Raw genomic sequence first — 24,616 nt, forward strand, 5'->3', positions numbered from 1 at the left:
TTACAACAGTCACATGTCATTACAACAGTCACATGTCATTACAACAGTCAGAAATCTTTGGCAGGTAACATCATCACATTATATTGCCTATTCTTTGTACTTCAGTGTGGTTCAGAAGCTTGAAATATCATCTCTCTATTCCGCGGCAGTTCCGTCGGTTGTGTCTCTGCTCTCTAGCTAAACTTTTTCCTCCTGTGCTAGATTTGTGAGTTCATACGTTTGATTGTTAAGTGAAGCTTACTTTTTCTTCTGAAAAAATAACTTGCACTGCTTTGTAACTTCGAGTTAACGCTCGGCCAGTAATTAACGCGAAAGAAATTACTTTCGAAAGAAAGCTATTTATTGTTTTTTAAAAATTTAGACCATCGATTTGCAAATTCCTGTGTTTGAACTATTTTATATGTTCCATTTTAACCGAAATCGATATGTTCACGTACGTTGTCGTCATATTAAATTAACCAACTATCCATGATTTGGCAATTATTTCTTTCGCTTCTCGAAGCATAATTGAAGTAAAATCAGCATTCCTGCAAAGAAATTTTTTGTCAGTGACTCAGGAAAGTCTTGCAGGAGCCGTGCGTTTGACGCGGTCTCTAAAAAAATTTGAATGGGTCAGGGTTGGAGATGGCCTTTTGTCCGCGTACAAAAAAGGCCAAAAAAGGCCATAAACTCAATATATACCTACTAGTATATTAGTAGGTGCCGGTCAAGGACTACTACACACAGGACATGCATAGCCTATGTGAGGCTATGTCCAGCCTCTGCTAGCAGAGGCGATCGCCTACACTATGAAAATGCTGTTGTTTTAGTGGCATCAACAAATGATATGCCCATAATTGTTTCAAAACTTCATTTTAGTTGCACAATACACTTCATTTTAGTTGCACGGACACAATACCTGTGATTGATATCATTTGTGTACGCAGGCCGAAACTTCATTTTAGTTGCACAATACACTTCATTTTTTCATTTTAGTTGCACAATACACTTCATTTTTTCATTTTAGTTCCACAATACACTTCATTTTATTTGCACAGACACAACACCTGTGACTGATATCATTTGTGTTCGCAGGCCGAAGAATATCCCCCCAACTCGGCGCCAGTTTGCAAGCGATCCTCTTCCTCTGGATGAAGCAACGCGTCGTCACTTCGCCAAGTACGTCACGCCTGACAATGATGGGCCTTATGATCGTCTGAACCCCTTTGCCCTCGCAAGTGATCACACTAGGGGTTCAAGGCTTTCCCAAGGGTTAACCCCCTTGAACAATCAAGATTCCCGACATGACTCGGGTTATTACAGCAAACGTTCGAGCTCTTACGATAACGCCAGTGCAACAACACGTCGTCAATGGCTGGAAATTAACGCTATCTTAGAAACTCTTAGAAACATTGAAAAACAGGCCCTAAAATCACGTGGGGCCGGAGACCTCGAAGATAATTTGTTCTATGAAAAAGTCAGTGGAGTAATGGAGTCACTCACTGGCAGACCAAGTGTCATCACCAATCAAACCAAAATTAATGACGACTTCGAACACGAAGAAGGGGATTGGCAGTATTCGTTCCTGAAGGTCAGTTTTCGCGTAAAATTGTGAAGTTTTGCATTAATTATGATGCACATATACGGATCCAAATAACTTTCAGTTATTTGGAGTTATTTATTTCGAGCCTAGCTTTCCCAACAAAATAAAATCGGTTATTACACATTGCCAATAGGTTAGCCATATTGTCTATCAAGCCATGCATGGCCTTCGCAGACAGTCGATATTAGAATATGAGATTCTGACGAACTAAGACCCTTGCGACATTAAAATTTCTGCCCAAATTTACTTGGGACTCGAAGATTATTGTTGGGAAAACAGGAGCTGACATTTTAGCTACATAACGTGCACATTAAAAGGCGATCGATGTACAATATGTGCTACGAATGCCGCTTTTAAAATCTAAATTATTAGAAGATTTTCTGATATTAAACAAATCCGAAATGAAAAAATAAATCATCGCTATCATTAAAATCTAATTTTATGCTAGTCAGGTCCAATTATAATGATCAATTGTTAAATAGTTATGGCCCATTCCTGTTCCGTTTATAGCGCTTCGTCGCTGACCAGTGAGATATTAGTTCAGCCTTTATTATTACGCCTAATGTTTCACAGAAAAATGAATTGTTTTTGTTTTCGTTCTGCAGAGTCAACTGCGAGTACTGAGTATGGAGGGCTTGTTCAGGAACTACATTCATCGTCTGCAGCATGCCATGCTCATCAACTGCCTCTTCCTGCAGCTGCTAATGTCTGCCACGGCCTTCGTTGCCCTTATGACCATCAATGTGAGTCTATTGATTATGCCTTTGCATCTGTCTACTAACTTCCTGCAACTGCTAATGTCTGCCACGGCCTTTGTTGCCCTTATGATCATCAATGTGAGTCTTTTGATTATGCCTTTGCATCTTTCTACTAACTTCCGGCAGCTGCTAATGTATGATAGGGTCTTTGTTGCCCTCATCATTTATGTAATTCTATCAGTTAATGCCTTTGCATCTGTTTACCAACTGCATCTTCTTGCATTTTCTCATTTCTGTCACAGCTTTTGCTGCATCAGTGACCATCAGTGCAGGTCCGCTGATTAATGCTTCCGAATATGCATGTTTTTTAAATACTCGTTTCATAAATTAGTGCAGCGGCTTGTGCCCAAGCACGGAATTACCTCCTTGCCTCTCAGTATTCATCAAAAACGCAGTGAATGCATCAGCAGGCATCAAGTATATAGCAATTGAGCGAACGGCTCTTGCGATTATCCTTTGCCGTAATGAGTAATGTTCAATTTTATGACAAAGTCGCTGGCTGAAATTTGGAGACTTCTTACAGTAAATCATCTTGCTGCAAACGATCGTCAACAATCAGTTTGTTTTGTTTATTAATTATTTATTATTATATTATTTATACTTATTGTTCACGTACTTTTTCACAACCGTTGTTCCGGATTTGATTATTTTACTATTAAGAAACATGAGTATCACCGACTGGTCTTCTTTTTTCTCTTGCTTCCCCCTACCACGCTATGTACTGTATTATGCTCTTAAAAGCCTGATAAATTTGCCAGATATTCGACAGTTTCCTCAAAGATTATATTTAAATTGAACCAGCCACAGGACCACTAATTATGACGCTTTAAATTATGTCGCTCATCATTTCAATGTGCGGCTGATGGAAATTATGCATAATTTCTTACAGAAATAGAAAATTGGTTAAAATAAGCTAAAATTATCTGGAACGAAATTATTTTCAGCCCACATTAATTGTCTGTTATTTCTTCTAAATATTATTGTATTATTTATATGTATTAATGTCACTTATTTGCTTAAATCGCAAGTTGACTAAAAATTTAAAAGCAAAGAATAGTCCACAAAAAATTCATATCTTTATAGAAAACGTTTCGGAGTCCAGCTCCATCGTCAGTTCGTAGAATCTAGAACATACATAGAAAGTCACAAGTTAATACAATTGAAAGCACAGAACACAATTAGAACCTAAATTTACAAGTAATAGGGCATAAAAACCTATCTATTCACAATTTCAAGGGGATAGGAGCTCACAGCTGAATTTAAACTGGGCCTAAGATGCTATCGCGCCCCCCTCATTCGGCTGTGCGCACTCACGCCGAGCAGTGTGATGTGCCTGTTTCTGACAGTGACTTTAGGGTGTTAGCTTCTACCTCCGGTACTTCAGATTTGCGTATCTTAGAATCATTGTACATTTTTAAACTTAGGCCCAGTTTAAATTCAGCTGTGCGCTCCTATCCCCTTGAAATTGTGAATAGATAGGTTGTTATGCCCTATTACTTGCAAATTTAGGTTCTAATTGTGTTCTGTGCTTTCAATTGTATTAACTTGTGACTTTCTATGTATGTTCTAGATTCTACGAACTGACGATGGAGCTGGACTCCGAAACGTTTTCTATAAAGATATGAATTTTTGTGGACTATTCTTTGCTTTTAAATTATTATTGATATGTTCATAAGCTAACGAGCTGCATTTTACCGCAGTTTTCCTCATCGGACAGCGCCGTACAAGAGATGCTGCGATCATCCCAAGTATCCTATACTGACACATCCTCCGTAGAGTCGCTAGCAGAAATGATTGGCAACGCCATAACTTTTTTGTTGAATTTTTCCCTGCTGGTGACGTTCTATAACGAACTGCACTTCTTGACACACCCGCGGTGGCACTCGGTGTTGGGGCTTCTAATTACCTGCTACCTCGCGGGGCTAGACATCACCGTCACTCTTGTGCACATGTTCGCTCATCACAGCCAAACTCCACTCAAGGTAAGTAATAAGTACTGACCAATTTAGGTATTAATAAGTACTAACCCACTCAAGTTAAGTAATAAGTACTAACCAATTTAAGGTAATAATAAGTACTAACCCACTCAAGGTAAGTAATATGTACTAACCCACTGAAGGTAAGATATAAGTACTAACCCACTCAAGGTAAGTAATAAGTACTAACCAATTCAACAAAGTACCAGCCGATTAAACTTAAGAAAAAAATCAGAATCATATTCGATGATCATGAAACTCACAATAGTAAAATTTTAGATACTTTTCATACCTGTCGCTCGAAACGTAAATCATATAATTAAATACTATATGATGAGCGCTTGTCCATGAAGTCTAGTGTATACTTTACAATTAGTTTTATCAGCTTGACATCTATAGGCATTAATATCTCTGGCCTTCGACCAAATTTCTGACCACGGCTCACTGCTGTGCTATGAGCGACAGATTTGAGAACCTCCCAGTAATATTGCTTATTTTAGTGCGATGGAAAGCTCAATAACATAACAAGGATGAACTACAAAATTGAACAGCTTGTATGAATTGATCCAAAGAAGATTATGATGCACTATAATTCAACTTTCAAGGTACGCTTAATTTTAATTGTTAAATTACCAATAGCCTGTGCATGATCCTGCCAAAGCTAGCATAAATAGATATTGCTTGCATGAATTTCTCACACATTGCACGTACTGTTATTCCTGTTATCTCTGTTACGATAACTTACAGAGCACAGCAACATCGCTATTATTGGACCGCACTGATAAGGCCCGCCTTAGGAATTCATATGATGAAATACGATGTATAGTCACAAGTTATTACAGCAATATTAAATTAGGAGCGAATATTTATTGTAAACTATTCAATAGTGTCTCTTGGTGACTTTTATTTCGAAACAGTCTTCAGTTTCTGTTGCTTGGAGAGGCGGCGTTCTAATTCTTATCACATCAGATCGAATATTCATAGTCTGTACTATCTTATTGGGGGTACGAGTGCATAGCATGACGAGTCTTGCAATCTTATCTAGAATGTACCGCTATCACAGCAAAAATCTCAGTTTATCACAGCAAAAAGGCATAATCAAGCATTTGAAAACTCCAGGAATGTAAATGCGCGTTACAGTTGCCATGATTCTTGCGTTTTGTTCATCAGTGATAAATAAAGTTACATCACATTATTTTTACCGATAAGATAGGCTGTGTTTTTTTCAAAATACGCAACGCAGATGCTTCCACACGAGTTGCATGCTTGAAATAATTTTTGGTAGACATGCATCAATGTTCTTGGTTTCCACTGAATCATTTACATTTATTATGAAATAGATCGCCCGAGGATTCAAACATCAATATTTAAATTATTTTACCTACTCATTTTGTACAAAACGAGTAAATTGTGCCTGGTGCGCACCCTTGAAATGTGCATTAGATTCTAAGATTCATTTTTCAACACACTCAAAACTAAAACGCGCAGCACTGCTTTGTGAGCCTTCAGAACAAAATCAAGACGCGGATTGTTTTATTACGAGTCAGAGACGAAGTTTTCACCTAAAAGGCATGCGAGTATTCCTCTCCTCTAACGGTAGACTGCCACTAGCAAGTATCGCCGCGACAAGCATCTGAACAACCACTCTTCGTTATCGTATTGCTGACGGTCATGCACTGGCTCATATGGATCTGAGTCAAGAAGAAATTTTTAGCCACAATCGTCGGAGTTAAGAACCTCCGTGCTCATGAAGTTGCCAAATAAAGATATAGGTATTCAAATCACGTGTACACATTGAGATTGGCAGCAGAAGTAGCAGCCATGGAGATTTATGTCATTGAGTTCACTGTTTCAAACAAAATGTTACACACAGAACGAGCAGTTTATATCGTTTCAAGTCGTGACATGTAAAGTATTTCTGTCTATGGCATTTGATCGCAAATCATTTAGTTAAACATATTTATTCAACACAGAAATTCGGATAATTTTAAAATTACAGAGACTACAAGAAAGGTCATGGCATCAGCGCAGACAAAAAACGCTAGCGACGCTTGCTCATCCAAACCGTTGACCCAAGCGGGTGGCATCACAGCCTCAAGGCTGTGAACTGACTCTTGCATGGGCGTTTGACTCGTTTGACTTTGTGTCGCAAGTTGGTTGCGAGCCCACTAGGTCCTTAGCATTAGTAGGAGAATTCGTTCCATTTCGCACCAATTGACCTAATATGCCATGAGCAACATTTTTCATTCCTAGTATATGTTCTGAGCAGAGGCTGTCATTCTATTTTCGACCTCTTAGAGTGCTGCGTCACGAGCTGTTACGAGCCCATTAGGTTTTGATCAGAGGCTGTCGTTCTATTTCACACCGCTGCACTTGCATTAGGTCCAAGCTTCGCAACGACCCAAGTTAAGCATGAGCATAAGCTAATGAATAACTTGGCAGTGGACTCAAATGCAATCTTGATCGGAAACTTTAGAGCTCGTTCAACCTTTCAAGCCAGCGTTTTCATTCCATCGACCGAAATTCTTTCACGGCCCCGATACCATAAAGTTGTGACATTTTCTTGGTTGGAATTTACATATTTTGATTAGGAATCCGCCACACAAACCGAAAAATTCCAAGAGCTCTGAGACCAGCAGATCATTACGTAGCTTGGCCAAAATCTACCCTTAGGCCTGTAATCACTTCAACGACAGATCTATGGCTACTTTATTTTGTTGCTGAGTCAACGAGCTCCACTTCCTGACGCACCCCCGTTAGTACTTTTTGCTCTTCAGCAAGCTCCTGCCCACTTCACAAATAATAAATTATTCAATATAACTGGCATACGGGGCTATGTAGACCGGTTGTCCTTAAATTCGTGACCCAAGTCAATCAGAGAAAATGATAGTACAGTGCAGTCCGTCTTCGTGTTCGGTATTATAAAATATAATGAGACAGATTGTGAAATAAACCATACCAATCAGTTAATAAAACTGAGCGTAACGACTGTGGAGAAAACGTGAAGTACCAGACACGGGAACTATGCATTTTATGCACGGTTTAAAGTCACGTGGTGCAATTTATAACTGCAATTTAAAAATATTGCAAAATATTAAATATTAAAATATTATTAAAAATATTAAAAAGTGTGTACGCAGATTTCATTCGGGAGGTGAGTTACGGGTAGAAAAGTTACCTCAAAAATGTTTAATTAAGATCTGATCAGTTCCCGACTGTGACCAACAAATTTATTTGATTCCCGCTCATTAATCCAGGAGTGCTTATAATCCAGACGTCACTGTAGCAAACTCTAAAACTTAGCTTCTGCTGTAGATTGTAGAGTCTCTTATGTAGTTAACTTATTCGCCCAACGACGCCGTTAATTGTAATAAGAAGAATTAAGTGATTAGTCATTAGAGAATTGAAGCACGGGTTTCATCGACCGTCGTAACTCGCACCGGTAAGAGCCATGTCTACTTATACTCGTCAAGGTTCTGTACTGTCGTCCGTTTATATGTAAACCGTAACTAACTCATGTTGCAAAAATTTGGTTACGAAAAACAGACTAGTAACGTCCGAATTCTACTCCAAAATAATGTGTGAGGTTTCGCCTCACATCTCCGCTTTATAGTTTTATCCCTTTTAACAAATCTCGAAATATTTCTGTCCTGCATCCAGATAAGAAAGTAACGCTTGATTATTATCAACTCTTGTCTACATTGATGTTCATTTTAGACAAGATTTTATGATTGTTTTCTACGGTTATGGAATCGTAATTGAGTTGCGTAACAGATTTAAATTCAGAGTATTGAATGTAAGTAAATTAAGTTTAGATTCTAAAATCATTTATATTTACTCTATGTATTTAATTCCTATCTTATTAGGTTAGGAATTAAATGAAAGTTACAGACCTAGAAATCGTTCAGTAAGGAAATAAATTACATCTAGTTCTGATCAAAAAACTATGATTTAGTTTTCATTAATTTAATGTTTGATAAATTCCGGGCATAAATTTTCCATCCTCACCTGCTCTGTGCCACAAATGATTTGGGTGACGTTTGAAGTAGTTTTAATGTGCACATTCCACTTGAAACTAACATCTCGCCCAATACTTAACTTCACTTTTTCTGAAGAATTTGTGCCAGTTCGTTGCCTGACCTCACGGCAGCAACTCCTAAGGTGCTGTTTTGGGCCGGATTCATTTTGAAACTCTCCTGTCTACGCTTCAAGTTCGATGGTATGGACTAACCTTTTCAAGAATCTTTGGCTCCTGTTCACCTTGGAAACTATGGATTAAAGCAACCCATGGAAGCTTAGCTTGAGCTCAGTCGGGACTTTGGACGCATGCGTGGGCACGTGCTGAAGTGGATGTCGTCTGCGCTACGACTTACCTCGATGGTACACCTGACGTTTTGGATGATACCACTACCTTGACCCCGGCATCTTACCTCTGCGAGGGCGTGGATCAGCTCCAAGAAGCGGCACCTCACCAGCGATTCACCGAAGGATTTTTTAGCACTTCAGGTACGTCACCCTATCTTCGTAGGCACGGAGCAAGCGGTGATGAGGTGTTAAATCCTGTTCCTTTTCACTGGAAACCCGAATAAATAATAAAGCCCGTAATTATCCATACTCTAATATTTATTGGTAATTTTAAGACTTCATTCATGATTATCCAATAATAAAGATTGCTCTTACTCGGAACGTGTGGCAGCAAGTTGCACCAGCTCGACCTACTTTTGCTACGATTGCAAACTTTGTCATTTAAGACCTTTTATTGCATCGAGCGTTTTTTCACCTACTTTGAGCTGAACTTTGTGCCTTGCCTGATCACCGTTTCCTTTTCTTCAGAATTTTCGGGTTGGGCAGACGCAGGAGCGAGTTGCGGCTCCTTTGCCTCTTCACGCTTATTGAAGAGGAGCCGCTACCAAAATTAGGCAGCACCAAACTAACTATCTCGTGGAATTGATGGCTATTTATACCATCTTGAAACTTTTTAAATAAAGAAAAGATTTCTTTAGCCTCCAGTTCATTCTTGTTTTGCTTGCCTATATCTTCATTTATCAGCTCGTTCCTCAAAGTTTTGTCCAAGTTCTTCAAAGAAATGGAATCGAGATACTATTAAAGCTTATCTAGCGAACACACCAGCAGCAGACCGCTGATCAGGAGGCAAGTCTGATCCTGGGCAATTAAACGGGGACTAGAAGAGAATTATACTAAGATGAAAGAAATGAGAAAACAAGAACAAATTGGCCACTGGAATTTTCATTTAAATAGCACTCGTGTGTTGTTTAAACTACACACACTAAGGGCACCGTGTAAAATTGTTCAACGATGATATGTGAACAAGCATTAAAAAATGTTTCTTCGTGATAATTTCACTTTGTTGGGTAATATACTGTTCTTCGATTTAAAAATATCTTGAGATGATAAATTGGGAGAAATTCTGCCAATGATTGCCAAGTGCATGCCTCTCATTCATTCTAAATAAAAGTTCTAATGTCTGTACATCTCTAGCGTCCATCACCTCACATCTTTATTGCCTGCTAGTCATCTCTCCCTTCATTGAATCTCTTGCCGTTTTAATCATCTTTAAGCCAGATTTTTTTTGAAATTTTACTTGCCTAATTCCCTACCTTGTTATCTGATCAACTGAAATTAGTCATACAGAGATGTGACTCGCCCAAAAATTATTTTAAAACCCATCAGCATTTGCGTTTTTTAATTTGTAATCAAATGATAATAAATTGTCTCAACTTTCGTCTTCGAATAGGTATCAAGTTCTGGTATCGAGTATTTCATTCATAAGATCAAGCCATTACTTTATGGTATCTTCAGTAAATGTTCGCTTGAGAAGTTCATTTAAGCCGAATCGCAAATAAACACAATTTTCCGGCCACCATTCAGCAACGTTGCTTGTGAATAATGTTGTTTGTGCATTCGGGTTCATCAACTCTTCGTTTGGGCTCGTCATATAAGCTTATTTTGTTTTACGCTTCCTAGAACTCAGCCCAACATATGCGTACGCTTTTTACCTCACATGTCGACAAACCAGTAGTTCTACAAAAGAACCGCAGTGTTGTATAATCTATCAAAACAAATATTAAATATAGATAAATGTAAATAACTTAAATAAAAATAAACCGCAAACACAAATATTTATGCACACCTCCCGCGACGATGGGAGGTGCTCGATGGCAGCACAACAATAAACTGGTATGCGTTCTTAAATTGAACAATAATAAAAAATCTTTATTGGCGACATTATGTACGCAAAAAATATTAAATTAACTTGAAGCTTTTAAGAGCTCACACAAATTTTCTATGCATCAGCAACACTTGTGCTTAAGAATACGTTCACATTTTGTACACACAGCACTCGTATTCCCCGCAGTACGGCAACGCGCAATACTTCTGCGTTGCCAGTATCAGCCAGTAAATAAAGTATCAGCCTGTAAGTAATCTTTCAGGAAGTAGCAATACGTTCAAAATTTGTACAAACAGCACTCGTATTGCCCCGCAGTACCACAACGCGTAGTACTTTATCTTAAAAATACACTAACATTTCGTACACACAGCACTCGTATTTCCCCCGCAGTACGGCAACGCGCAGTACTTTATCTTAAAAATACACTAACATTTCGTACACACAGCACCCGTATTTCCCCCGCAGTACGGCCTCGNACTTTATCTTAAAAATACGTTCACAATTTGTACACACAGCACCCGTATTCCCCCGCAGTACGGCAACGCGCAGTACTTTATCTTAAAAATACGTTGATTTTCGACTCGTATTTCCCCTGCAGTACGGCAATGCGCAGTATTCGCTGGTGCTGGTGTACGTGTTCCTGCCGTTCAGCTGCCAGACGCACCGCCTCGCGGCTGGTGCCCTCACTACCCTCACTCACGTCGGGCTCGAGGCTGCCGTCCTCTTCCATTACCACGTACCAGAGGCACCAAAAAAGGTAAGATTATAATTCTATTTTGATATTACCACGTACCGGAGGCACCAAAAAAGGTAAGATTATAGTTCTATTTTGATATTACGTGGAATTCACCATCTCCAGCAAAAAAGGTAAATAATATTTTGATGTCACGTGGAATTCACAGTCTCCTTAAATGTAATTCTGCATAAAGCAATCAACTCTACAAAGGTTTAAAAGCGAATGCAACGCCAAAAATGAGTCCCATTCCAAGCAACTTGAAGGACGGAAGGTGAAAGTCGCCTTGCTTTTCATGATTTCTGGGAGAGAAGGTGAACTTTAACCTAATAATGCAGATACTCCCGATGATTTCTCAAATAATAAAGTGCTAAATAAATATAGAAAATCTATATTTAATAAATACATAAAAATAAATAAACATCTTGCTTCAAATTATGATTTTTTTTGCTCTATTCTATACGATTTAATAATGCATCGAAATATACGTTGTAGATGTAACTTTTTATGTATTTTGAGTAAAAGTCGCTTTACGAAATCAATGAATGAAACCAAGCTTCTACATCCATTTTTAATAAATAAATATAAGAACACAGTTTATTCCTGTCGTAGTGTAAAAATAATAGCCCTGAAATCGTATGAAAATCCATCACATTGTTTCAATTGTTCTGCAATAAAATCTAAAGTTTTCCTCTTTAGTTTAATTTGGATAAATTGAAGAAACGACGCTGCTATCATTACTATAACAACTTAGGCAACTTAGTGACTGTAAGTAACATTAAATTAATCAATCAAAAACCTATAACAATAAACTTTATTTCGTTTAACTGATGCACACGTCGCCAATTTAGTGACAGTAAGTCACATTAAAATAAACAATCAAAAACCAATAACAATAAACTTTATTTCGTGTAACCGATACACACGTCGCCAATTTAGTGACAGTAAGTCACATTACATTAATCAATCAAAAAACAATAAACTTTATTTCGTGTAACTGGTGCACACGTCGCAGCTGGCGCTGACCGTGCTGTTCGTGCTGCTGAGTAACGCGGTGGGGTTGTACTCTCGTCATCTCACCAACATCGTCTTCATGAGGGCCTTCCTCGATAAGCGTCGTGGCCTACACGCGAAACATACGGTCTGTTAAATGCGAAGGCCTAACTCAACCGCATTTCAATTATTTATTTAGGTTAAAATAATGTTTCATTTGTTCAACATAGTAATTAAATTAGACGTTAATGAAAGTTTTTATAGGTGTATTTTTTGCATATTTTGCCTATTAATGCAAAATATTTTAATATCGAGCATAATTAAGGTCATTATAGAGGTCATATTATGTTGTATTCGGGTAATATAATTTGTTCAACCCATTAGCTTAGCTATAAGTTAATTAAATCTTCTGTAACTTTTCCGTATACTTTCCCAGCAACTAGACTATATATACTATTGTTAGATAAATCGAATATTCCTCTTACATGGTCAAATTTGGACATCGCTTCATAGGATTTTCTTAGAATGAATTTCTTACAAATTCTATTTTTTGCATGAATTTTTAGTACCACACATGTAATTAATATTTATTTAAACATTGTCATCATCTGAAACTTTAACTGTTCTAACATATCGGTCCCACCATTGCGCCCCAATACATTCTAAATAATATCCTAGAGCCGTATTGTGAATAAGTTAAGCATTGAACAAATAACTTGCTGAAATTAATTCATATTTTATATACTGACAGTTGGAGAATGCCAAGAAACAAGAGGACGACCTGCTGTCTTCCATTCTACCATCGTCCATTATGCAGGAGGTCAAGCAAGAGTTTCGTAATCAGATGGAGACTGAAAACTTTCGTCCCAAAAGCATGGGTCGTTTCAGGTAAAATCTTCACTGCTTTTCGCATTCATATAATTATTTTAATCTTTGAAGGCCTTTTCATCATTTCAGGCTTATCATTCGTTCTTAACTTCAAAAAAAAATAATAAGGAATAATAGTTTCACAAAGTCAAAAAGTTTGTTAGAGGTTAAAAAAGGCTCCACAAAGTCACACAAACTATGCTGCTCAGTAAATTTTATTGGCAGAATTAGCTATAAAAATATATTAAAATCGTACGCACATTGACTTTACGTGTTTTTTAACTAAGAATGGTTTTGTAATAGTGCCCGAAGCAGTAAAATGCCCCAGTGAGTAGACGCAAGTTATATAGACGGCCAATATTCTCGTATTCTCAGTCTCTATTCCGTTCCAAGCAAGCTATGCTGCATTTAAATTATAAAATAGACGGGAGTAAGATTACCTGCATAAAATATGAATTCGCACTACAGAATGCATGGTAGTGCATTTCCCTCCAACTTAGAGAAAGATAAGTACAAACTGTAGCTTTGTACTTGTCTCGAGAGAAGCGAGTTAGAAGTCTCTTGTTCATTGACCAATGGTAAATTTGAATTTAGAATACAAATTTATTTAACTCACATTATTCTAAAAACAAATATACATAGAAGTGTTGGCACTTAATAAATAGAAGTGGAAACCTTCCTTGCATCCAACACTCTCTCGACTTCAAGCCATGCAAGTTCCAGTAGTTAAACAAAAGCTCAAAGTTCATCATTTGGGTCTTCAAAAAAGGGCAGTTTCTTAACTCCCACTAGCAGCGCACAGTCTCCCAGCTTCATTCCTTGCCAATTATTTAGCGACAATAAAAAGCTTCCTTACAGGAGAATTTGCAGGCAAAATCTCCGTTTTTGTTGGCAGGCGCCATTAAAGCTAAGTGCGTCGTTTCCGGACCCACCCCTTCTTCCGTGCCGGCCCTCCAAGTGAGGGAGGGGTCAGGTCTCCAGAGGGCCCCGAGTGAGGGACCTTAAGATTGCAGTGCTTTACCTCGTCCATGGCATACTTGTGTTCCGACTACTGATTGGTTTATGATCAGAGTCTTGATGGTCGATTTGTTATATCGATGGACGTTATCTTGCTCTTATTTTTCTAATGACGAACGGGGTCTTGATCTTATTGTTACACCGGTGGACGGAGTCTTGATCTTATTGTTCCACCGATGGACGGAGTCTTGATCTTATTGTTCTACCGGTGACCGAATTCTTGATCTTGTTGTTCTGCCGATGGACGGAGTCTTGATCTTATTGTTCCAACGATGGGCGGAGTCTTGATCTTATTGTTCTACCGGTGGACGGAGTCTTGATCTTATTGTTCCAACGATGGACGGAGTCTTGATCTTATTGTTCTACCGGTGGACGGAGTCTTATTCTTATTGTTCCACCGATGAAAGGAGTCTTGATCTAGTTGTTCTATCGAATAAACACTGTTTATAAGTTTTGGTTCACACTCTAGCAACAATGAGGTGCAAATCGGGTCAAACCTCGTAGCACAGTCCAATATTCATATCCAATTCCGCTTGCTTCGTCTAATATTAATAAGTAACAGTTCTACGTGCGTCTAACGCAACTAATATGTACCTGGTTGAAGTGCGACTTGCAGTATCAGCCAGTAAATAATCTTTCATGAAGTAGTAACGCCCAATAAAATATTTGCCCTGCAGCAACGACCGGTAAAATATGTGACCTGTAGCTGCTACTAGTATAGTATTCGCACTGCTGTAGCGACCAATAAAATTTCACTGCTGCAGCGGTCAGTAAAAAATTTACCATGCTGCAGTACCAGCACAATATTTTTCTAGTAGTAGCTATCAATAAAATATTTGACCTGATCGGGTGACAATTAAAATATTAACCTTGCAGTTACGATTAGAATAATATTTAGTCTTACATTAGCAACTAGCATAATATTACATGCACAGTAGTAACTAATATAATGTTAAACTTACAGTAGCAACCTGTTCCTGGAGAGGCACAATGAAGTCTCAATTCTGTACGCTGACATCTGCAACTTCACGCCTCTGACCACCAAACTCAAGGTCCACAAGCTTGTTGAAATGCTCAACGAACTCTTCAGGAAATTCGACGCTGCTGCAAAGGTATGGGGATATATGTTGTTGCTCATGTGAGCTCTTTTATTACTACTCGTCATTTGTGAAACTAGAAAAATGTATATCTGTCAAAGTAAAGCAAATCTTGGTAACGGGTCGTATCAAGGATACTTTTTGTGTTGGGGTATTACCTGAAAATCCATACTTAGCAGAGGGATAGGCTAGGGTTTCGGTGGGATTAGGATCCAATTACTCATCGGGATTACGGGATTTGGGATGATAGGTTTCGGGAGGACGAATTTCAGGACTCGAGATGGTTGGATTTGCGTTGCGAGATAGCGCGCTACCCATGATTAGCTATCCTGGGCAACACAGTGCGGGACATAATTAGGAAAATGTTCGGACAAAGAAGTATTTCGGACAAAGTTCATAGGAATTTCTGACAGAAAAATTGGACTGAAATCAGATAAAGTTCAGAAGGCTTCCGAACAAAGTTTGGTCAAAGGTCGCTCAGAGTTCAAATAAAGTTCAGATTAAGTTAGGATAAAGATTTGAATAATGTCGGACAAATATCGGAAAAATGTCAGATAGATCTGGAACAAATCGTGGGCAAATCTAGGACGAATCCCAAACAAATATCGAATAAACTTTTGCAAAATGTCTGCTAAATTTCTCTCAAATGTCGGATAAAATTCGAATATATGTCTGTGAATAATGAGGACAAAATGTACCTGAATAATGGGAATCGAGATGACGGGATTCAAAATAGCGAGATTCACGATGACAATATTCGGAATAAAAGGATTTTTAAAATCTCAGGGACTATTTACCCCGGGTAATGACGAATTAACTATTGGACTCGGGAAACAAATATTGTCAAGTTTTTGAAATTACCGAACCAAATCAAGGCCAGCAGTAACTAATATTTGCAATTAAATGCTGTATGTCGGAAAAAATATGCTGATAAAATATCAGTATACTGAATATACTGGTACCTTGTTGCAAAAATTATACTGATACCTGCAACCCTGATATTTTGGACTTTGCAATAAGGAAATTTTTACCCTTTGGTGCGTGCAGTCATTATATTATTAATCAGTGATTTCCAGCCTTTGCCCGCTCGCAGGCCGAATAAAATAAAAAAAGCATTTTTTTCTCAGCTGACCATATAGAATAAAACCGCTCAAGCTAAGCGCGACTCACGGTCGTCATGCACGATTGGAGTTAATTTTCTTTGGCACTAAACAATGCGAAATCAAAGCATTTGCTATAACGATTCCAGTCCAGTCGATTCATTAAAAACTAATGGAGAACAAAATTTGCCACAGTTAATTATAAAATGTAAAAATCCTTTTTCTCTTTGTTTCATACCTTTAAATATCTTATGATCTTAGCACGAATGATATCAGCAATTAAGCTTGTGTACTTATCGAAAATGAAGCCACCGAAGCTGTATATGATTGCCGCGTTCGTCATGGAGGCGTACTGTAGGTACTATTGCAAATGCGATTGTATGAGAGTTTTTTTATACTTCTGATGTCTCTTTTCATGACTGATGATGATTAGAATTACAATATATGTTAGCATGACATGGGAAAACCTGAAGCTTACTTCTAAAACACGAGCTCCGGCGTACCGCCGGAGTTCAACGGACCATTCTATAGCATCACCGAAATTGAAGTGAGCCTGAATGTGTCACGATCTTTTCTAGCACCGCTCGGGGACTGCATTTAATACGAGTGACAAATTCAACTTTCTGCCTTTACATTTGCAAAGCTCTACCGTGTAACCGCATACTTGACGTGCCAAGAACACAGTTTTGCGTGTACTGTATAGTTGTCTCGGGGACTGCATTTAATGCGAGTAAAAAAATCAACTCTCTGCCTTTACATTTGCAAAGCTTTACCGTGTAACCGCATACTTGACGTGCCAAGAACACAGTTTTGCGTGTACTGTATAGTTGTCTCGGGGACTGCATTTAATGCGAGTAAAAAAATCAACTCTCTGCCTTTACATTTGCAAAGCTCTACCGTGTAACCGCATACTTGACGTGCCAAGAACACAGTTTTGCGTGTACCGTATAGTGAATTGTATTACATTTGCAAAACCCGTCCGTGTGACCGTGTTACCTTTATGTGCCAGGAACACAAGTGCCTGCGCATCAAGATCCTGGGCGACTGCTACTACTGCGTGTCCGGCGTCCCGCAGCACGAGCCCGACCACGCAGACAACTGTGTCCTCATGGGCTTTGACATGATCGAAATAATTCGTGACGTGCGGTGAGTAAAATTATATATTCGTGACGTGCGGTGAGTAAACTTACGTATTCATGACATGCGGTGAGTAAATTAAATATTCGTGACGTGCGGTGAACAAACTTACATATTCGTGACGTGCGGTGAACAAACTTACATATTCGTGACGTGCGGTGAACAAACTTACATATTCGTGACGTGCGGTGAGTACAATTACATATTCGTGACGTGCGGTGAGTAAATTTATATATTCGTGACGTGCGGTGAGCAAACTTACATATTCGTGACGTGCGGTGAGCAAACTTACATATTCGTGACGTGCGACGAGTAAACTTATATATTCGTGACGTGCCGTGAGTAAAATTAAATAGTCGTGACGTGCCGTGAGTAAAATTACATATTCGTGACATGCGGTGAGCAAACTTACATATTCGGGACGTGCGATGAGCAAACTTATATATTTTACGTCAATGAAAATCATTATTTTCACTACAGACTTGCACTAAAGCCATGTTGTTTATGCGTGTCTGATGAAGTTGTTATTCAGAAACAAGCCAATTCATATAATAATTTTGATTCTTTGTTTGTGAGAATTTATACTGGTCTACAGCAAGAATCTTTCAAGCATTGATCAGGATATTATGAGAATTCAAGTCATATTTTACCATGACAATTATCTTTAAGAGGTAGATTCACTTTTACAATCTTTCATTCATTAAAAAGGATGTTATTATGACAATTCAAGTCATATATCAGGATGCCAATTATTTTTAAAAGGTAGATCCAGTTTTTAGAAATTCTTGACGACTTTTGGCTTTATTTTTACAAAATTACTATTTCATCATGAAATTTCTCACAATGGCTTTTCTGAACAACGATAGCTTTATACATGCGTAAAATTTCTGATGTCGTCCTGTTCGATGCACGCAGTGAGCAACACAACGTGGACGTGGACATGCGTATAGGCATCCACAGCGGCAGCGTTCTGTCTGGAGTGCTCGGTACCAAGAAGTGGCAGTACGACGTCTGGAGCAACGACGTCACCATCGCCAACCACATGGAGCAAACTGGAGAACGCGGGTCAGCAATACCAATAATCCATTCAGTAATTCGTTGCCAGCCATAGTCAGCAACACCAATAAGGGCTTGCTCCATTCAGTAATTCTTTGCCAGCCATAGTCAGCAATACCAATAAGGGCTCGCTCCATTCAGTAATTCTTTGCTAGCCATAGTCAGCAACACCAATAAGGGCTCACTCCATTCAGTAATTCTTTGCTAGCCATAGTCAGCAATACCAATAAGGGCTCGCTCCATTCATTAATTCTTTGCCAGCCATAGTCAGCAACACCAATAAGGGCTCGCTCCATTCATTAATTCTTTGCCAGCCATATTCAGCAACACCAACAACGGCTTGTTCCATTCAGTAATTCTTTGCTAGCCATAGTCAGCAACACCAACAACGGCTTGTTTCATTCAGTAATTCTTGGCCAGCCATACCCTCACACTAACAACGGCCGGGTACACACATATTGTCTTATTTCTGCTTCATGATTTTCTCAATATGAGAGCATGAAGAATATATTTCTCTGGAACAATTACTTCAGATAAAAGTAAAATTGTTTAACATTGAACCAACATTACATGCATGCCACCAGCAGCTAACATTTTTTAATGTGCACTGTTAACAAACTATTGCGTATGTTAACAATTTCATCCTTTTATACTAATATATTTTCCTTGAACATTAGAATTTTACACATCAACAATATACGATTTTTTATAATATTTAGCAATTTTAACCCTTTAGCTGGCAAAATGACCTTTTATGGCCCTTAAAATCTCCTACAAAATGACACAGAAAAGACTTTTAAAAAGATTCACAATTATGCCTCAGCCAATCAGCAATCATGTGACCTTCGTTCCATACATAACATTGTCCCATACTATGCCCAATATTTAAAATATAAGCATTTAAATGACAGTTTTGACACGAAATGCCAAATGGACGCTTTTTACGTAGTTTTTTTAGAAAGCAAAAGTAGCAATTTCCATTCAACTACTACGTAAATATCATTTGATGAAATAGTAGGGAAATGTAATTGGATAATTTCCCTTTATATTTGCATCTTTAAATTTAAATTATCTAATTTGTTTAGCGTAGTAACCGTATTTAATACATTCTTTTACCGCAATTTACTCCTTCAATACGCAGAACTTCAGAAAATTCATAGAGGTAAATATATCTTAGAATGGTTCATACTTTCTTTTTATGCATACTGAAATTGGAATTTTCGCATCATACGTCAATAGTTGCCCTCGAATGGCTTAGTTGTGCAATAACAAGCCTCATTTTTAAAATTAGGCTTAAAGGGCAACTTTGATGCACCTTAATTCTGACTTACTGCACCTTCTGACTGCACCTTCTGACTGCACCTTCTGACCACGGTCACTTATGACGTTCAGCAATTGGCGTTCTGGTGTTGGTTTCATTTCATTTGTTAATTTCATAATAACCTTTAAAATGTTATTCGTCTCTAAACTATTTAAAATTCTTGGCGAGGGCAAATTAGATGCACTGGAAACTTGTTTTTCATAGACTTAACAGTTCCTCACCAACAGGCAGGTTCACATCACGTCGCAAACCAGGAACTTCTTGCCTGCTGGCAAGTACCAATTTATTCCGAACAACGCTCGTCTCAAGGACGACCTACTGGACCAGGAAAACATTGATACTTACCTCGTCGTGGAACTCGATGTGAGTGGCAGCAGCAAGGCTGGTTAACGCGTATTAGGTCAATTGATTGCTTGTATATGAAGTATACAATGTAGTCAATAGCAAAGAAATTACAAGGGATAATTCACAAAATTTTACTTGTGAATGAATTTTCTCAGTTTTGTAAGAACGTTCAGAACCACGTTTCATATCAAACATGATGATTTTTTGGGCATTTTATTTGCTTCAGCAAAATTTCTCTGGTTAAAGTAGTTCAGTCCAAAAGCGTGAGAGTTTCAATACTGAAACATCGGCTCGATTAAAAATCCTGGCCGCACTCAACTCTTGTAGGAAGTTAGCAAACTCCATTCAAGTTCTGGAGTCTGAATTTCCGTTCACGGCGGTCGGTAATATCTGCTGACTTAAATGAGTTACTTCGACAATTTTTCGGATTTGAAACTCCATAAAAGTAAATCGGTTAAGTAGAAATATGTAATACTTCTTTTTGGATCAGATCTTCTTCGATCTGGATTCTAACACGAGTATGTCTGCCGTTTTAAAAGCGGATAAATGAACTTTTCCGAGTTACTTAATATTGTTGCGTGAAAGGCTGATTAGCAATCTTGAGATACAAGGTCAATTAAAAGTACTTCTTTTTGAAAAATTAACACTAACGAAACTATTCGTATTCGAAACTGTCGGCATAATCCAGTTTCTTCCTTCCCAATAATTTTTTATGCAGTTTTGAAAATTGCATCTATCAAATGACGGCTGCCGTTTGCTAGGCCCTGATTGAGTCAATTTCTGATGTATCATTGCAACAATAGCCTTCCGAACAATTGTCTTGAAGTTTTCTATAGGACGATTAACGCAAATAATTCTATAAGGAAGAAGTCGCATGAAGCCGAATTTCAGGAGCTCGTCTGCCAGAAGAGATTCGTGTTTTTTTTCATCAAGATTCCCAATATTCATGTTCATTAAAATGAACACGAATATATAAAATAAACACCTTAATAAAATTAATTTATTGCTGAGGTCTCTGAGTTTCGGTTCATTACTAAATAATTTTCATCAGTTATTTAGCGAATAAAAATTTTTTGATTCGGTTCAATTTTCCAGAACTCGTTCGTCCACGAGTGCCGAAAATGGATTTTATTTTATCCAAAAGAAAATAGAGCGAATAATCTCACTAATGGACAAGCAGCTCGATGTTATTTTAATTCTGCGATTGCGTGTACTTTACCGAACCATACGCCCAAATTTTACCAGAATGTATTTCTCTCTTGTATAGTACTTAACAGTGGAGGATGAAAAATATTATTTATATATTATTTTATGACAACTTCACATCCCATTGTAGTGATGGACATTGGCAGGAAAAATATGGGTCGAACTTTCCACGCTCGCCAACTGCCATCACTGAAAATTTTGTTTTAATTCACTAAATACGAACCATAAGTACACAGTCATCGGAATGTAACGTTTCATTTAATCACTAATAAACCCTAATCAAATTGTATCCATAAATTGGTTTGAAATTTTTCTATATGGCAGGATACACACGGACATTTCGTTTAGAAAATAACACTGCTGACAAATGACATCAGGCACGGCGTGAGTCAGCGATTAAAGTTAATCTTCGACTTTATTCTCATTGAGTGACGTAAAAACCTGTTTTGCCTGCGTTTTCCAGGACAATCGGATACGGCGTCAGTCTGCGTTGTCCCGCAACTCTTCGATCAACAGGAACGCGATGGTGAATTTACAGCCAAAGACGCAGAGCGTCGACCACGAATACGAAGTTAACGAGATCGCGGAGTCGACCAAGGAGCAGATCACCCAAAGAACCAGAGTAATCTAATGGGGTTTCCGTTCAACTATAATCAGAAAAAAATCTTGTGATATAGAGTGGTCAAAATGGGCTTCGGTTTATTTAATCCTAAAAATCTCGTAATTGATTTAATCAGCGTCATGTATTATCATCAGCCATAAGGAGGACATGTTTGTTACAAAGTCTTACATTATATAGTAGATAGTATAGGAATCTTTAGCTTGTCATCAGTTAATCAGATTTGTTAAAATAAAATTGACCACGGAACATTTAATCGTAAGGAAATAACATATCGGAATATCACATTAACTAATTTTAATTTCGAAATTCGTACCGGGTCGGGACAGTAAATTTCATTATGCATGAGAATCAAATTCCAAAACATTCCATGATTAAAAGCTTCTCAGCTTGTGCAAGTCATCCTAAAGCATAATGCGATTTATAATTCCTGTGCCTGACATGTTCTATGATGCAATATCTCCAACATTTTGGCCTGTCATAATTCATATCAACAAATTATAATTTTAACTCTGGTACTCATATAGACAAGAAATTACGGTCGAAATATCGCAACATCCGATGGCCAAGAATTTAAAAGCACAGACAGCGCCAACTAAATCGATTGAGATATTTATGGTGAATTTACTTGGTATTTTCATTTCATTAAATTTATTAGTTAACTGTGGATTTAAGTAAACTAATGGTAGAAACAACCGGACCGTTCTATGGAAACTCAATAGATGCACGTAGCCCCCGATGTCTTATCTGTGATACGTATAAGGATATGTAGTTAGCTTGACGAGCACTTGGTGATTAGCTGATAGGGTTACGATATCGTACCTATTTTTTGACATTATAGCCACAGATGATCTATGAACTTAAAATCAAGTGAACATTTTGAGAATGCGCCTGAATTCCATCGAACGTTCGCTATGAGTGCTCGCTACCATGAGTTATGATCGTAAATTATTCGATTACCGTAAGTCAGGCGACATCAAGTTGATCCATACTCACGCATGCGTGTGACTCATTCATATCATTAATATTGTTCCTGCTGTTTCATTTAATTAGCAACGCATTCGCCCACAGCTTCGATCCTCCAAGTCACCAGCGGCCAGCCAAATAACATCCATCATTGACAAGTCAGAAGTGGCCATGAAGGAAGAGGTTGAAAAGATGCCTCTGAGTAAAACAGCGTGAGTAGCGGTATGCCAATGAGTAAATGAGCATGAGAGAACGTGTGTTACGCAGAAAAAGATCATTAATAAAAGTGTGGGTGTGTAAATATATATTTCAGAGTCAACAGTGTCTCTGATCAAGCAGAATGAGTTAACGAGTGTCTGTGAGTAGTAAAGCACGAGAATATGTACTTATGCTACCGAGTATCACGTACAGCATGAATAAACGCATGCATCTGAGTAGAAGCGTAGGTAAATGTATGTGTAACTTTAAATAAAATGCAACATTCGCAGATTTTGAAACAGTCGCAGTTCTTCCTTAGTTGACTTATAAATTACATGTTAAATAGCTGGGATTCAAATCAATAAATCAATGTATAAGGCAAAAAAATCCGGTCATGCTATAACATATTTCCTGGTATGGTTTCGATTAAATTAAATTGAGACCACTTGAATAAAAGTGTTGCTTAGTGAAATAATGGACCAGATCACATGTAAATCCAGGTTTCGTGAGTAATCAACATACAGTGGATGAACCCAATGGCAGAGCTGCAGCCCAACGAACTCGCTACATCAATAAACTATCATGCATATCGTTTAGATTCGGCCATCTGGCTGTCGAGCATTGACAAACAAACATTTTAAGCCCCACGGAAAAACTACACTCATCACATCCCGCTGAACTAACTGGTCACCCAACACTACACGCAGGCAGTGGCGGCACTCGGAGGACATCAACCAAACCAAATCACCCTGAACTAACTAGTAACCTAACACTATGTCACTCGGAGGACATCAACCACACCATATCACTCTGAACTAACTAGTAACCTAACACTACGCGCAGGCAGTGATGTCACTCGGAGGACATCAACCACACCATATCACTCTGAACTAACAGAAACCTAACACTATACGCAGGCAGTGGTGTCACTCGGAGGACGTCAACCAAACCAATCACCCTGAACTAACTAGTAACCTAACACTACACGCAGGCAGTGGTGTCACTCGGAGGACATCAACCCTGTTTTCCTGACATTCAAGCATTTCAAGTGGGGATTGGCATTCGTCTGTCAGCCTGACCCGCTCTACAAGTACTACCTGTTGTGTGCCTTCTGCGCCGTCTTCGCCATCGGTGTCACCCAGCACCTCATGTATCCGGGGTAACACCAAGAATTTGAACACAATTGCAGCTAGCGAAAATTTATATCTCCGCTGAAAATAATCGATTGGTGTTCTAGTTCCTGAAGCATGGTTTAGCCGATGCTTTATTACATATTCCAAGCAGCATAATTAATATTCCTTTAAAAAGCCTAATAGAATATAAAATAAACGCAATAGAATTTTTCATACACGATCATCTAATATGCAATCGTCTTACGCAAATCTCAAGAAATAGAACTCACGTTACATTTTAAGTGAAGAATTATAAATATCATGAAAATGAATTCATTAAAAT

The 24,616-nt window shown here is 38.3% G+C and overlaps 1 protein-coding gene and 1 long non-coding RNA gene across 2 annotated transcripts in view; both read left to right on the plus strand.

Moving 5' to 3' along the window:
• Window positions 1-1,074: 1,074 nt before the first annotated feature.
• LOC108670249 (adenylate cyclase type 2) overlaps window positions 1,075-24,616 on the plus strand; it is a gene marked incomplete at its 5' end in the record, with an annotated part of 37,137 nt that continues 13,595 nt past the window's right edge. Inside the window, 13 exons of the mRNA XM_018157709.2 lie at window positions 1,075-1,570; window positions 2,188-2,325; window positions 4,041-4,322; window positions 11,105-11,263; window positions 12,255-12,380; window positions 12,984-13,120; window positions 15,081-15,228; window positions 17,323-17,459; window positions 18,366-18,515; window positions 20,055-20,190; window positions 21,842-22,000; window positions 23,069-23,175; window positions 24,153-24,320. Of these exons, the coding sequence (XP_018013198.2) occupies window positions 1,075-1,570; window positions 2,188-2,325; window positions 4,041-4,322; window positions 11,105-11,263; window positions 12,255-12,380; window positions 12,984-13,120; window positions 15,081-15,228; window positions 17,323-17,459; window positions 18,366-18,515; window positions 20,055-20,190; window positions 21,842-22,000; window positions 23,069-23,175; window positions 24,153-24,320 (2,343 nt within the window). The remainder of the gene's footprint in view (window positions 1,571-2,187; window positions 2,326-4,040; window positions 4,323-11,104; window positions 11,264-12,254; window positions 12,381-12,983; window positions 13,121-15,080; window positions 15,229-17,322; window positions 17,460-18,365; window positions 18,516-20,054; window positions 20,191-21,841; window positions 22,001-23,068; window positions 23,176-24,152; window positions 24,321-24,616) is intronic.
• LOC108670250 lies at window positions 8,755-9,327 on the plus strand. The gene is made up of 2 exons (XR_001930710.2): window positions 8,755-8,822; window positions 9,150-9,327. It is a non-coding gene; the product is annotated as an uncharacterized LOC108670250 (long non-coding RNA).

This window comes from Hyalella azteca, unplaced genomic scaffold, assembly GCF_000764305.2.
Source record: "Hyalella azteca isolate HAZT.00-mixed unplaced genomic scaffold, Hazt_2.0.2 contig14902, whole genome shotgun sequence".
In the NCBI taxonomy this organism is placed as follows: Eukaryota; Metazoa; Arthropoda; class Malacostraca; order Amphipoda; family Hyalellidae; genus Hyalella; species Hyalella azteca.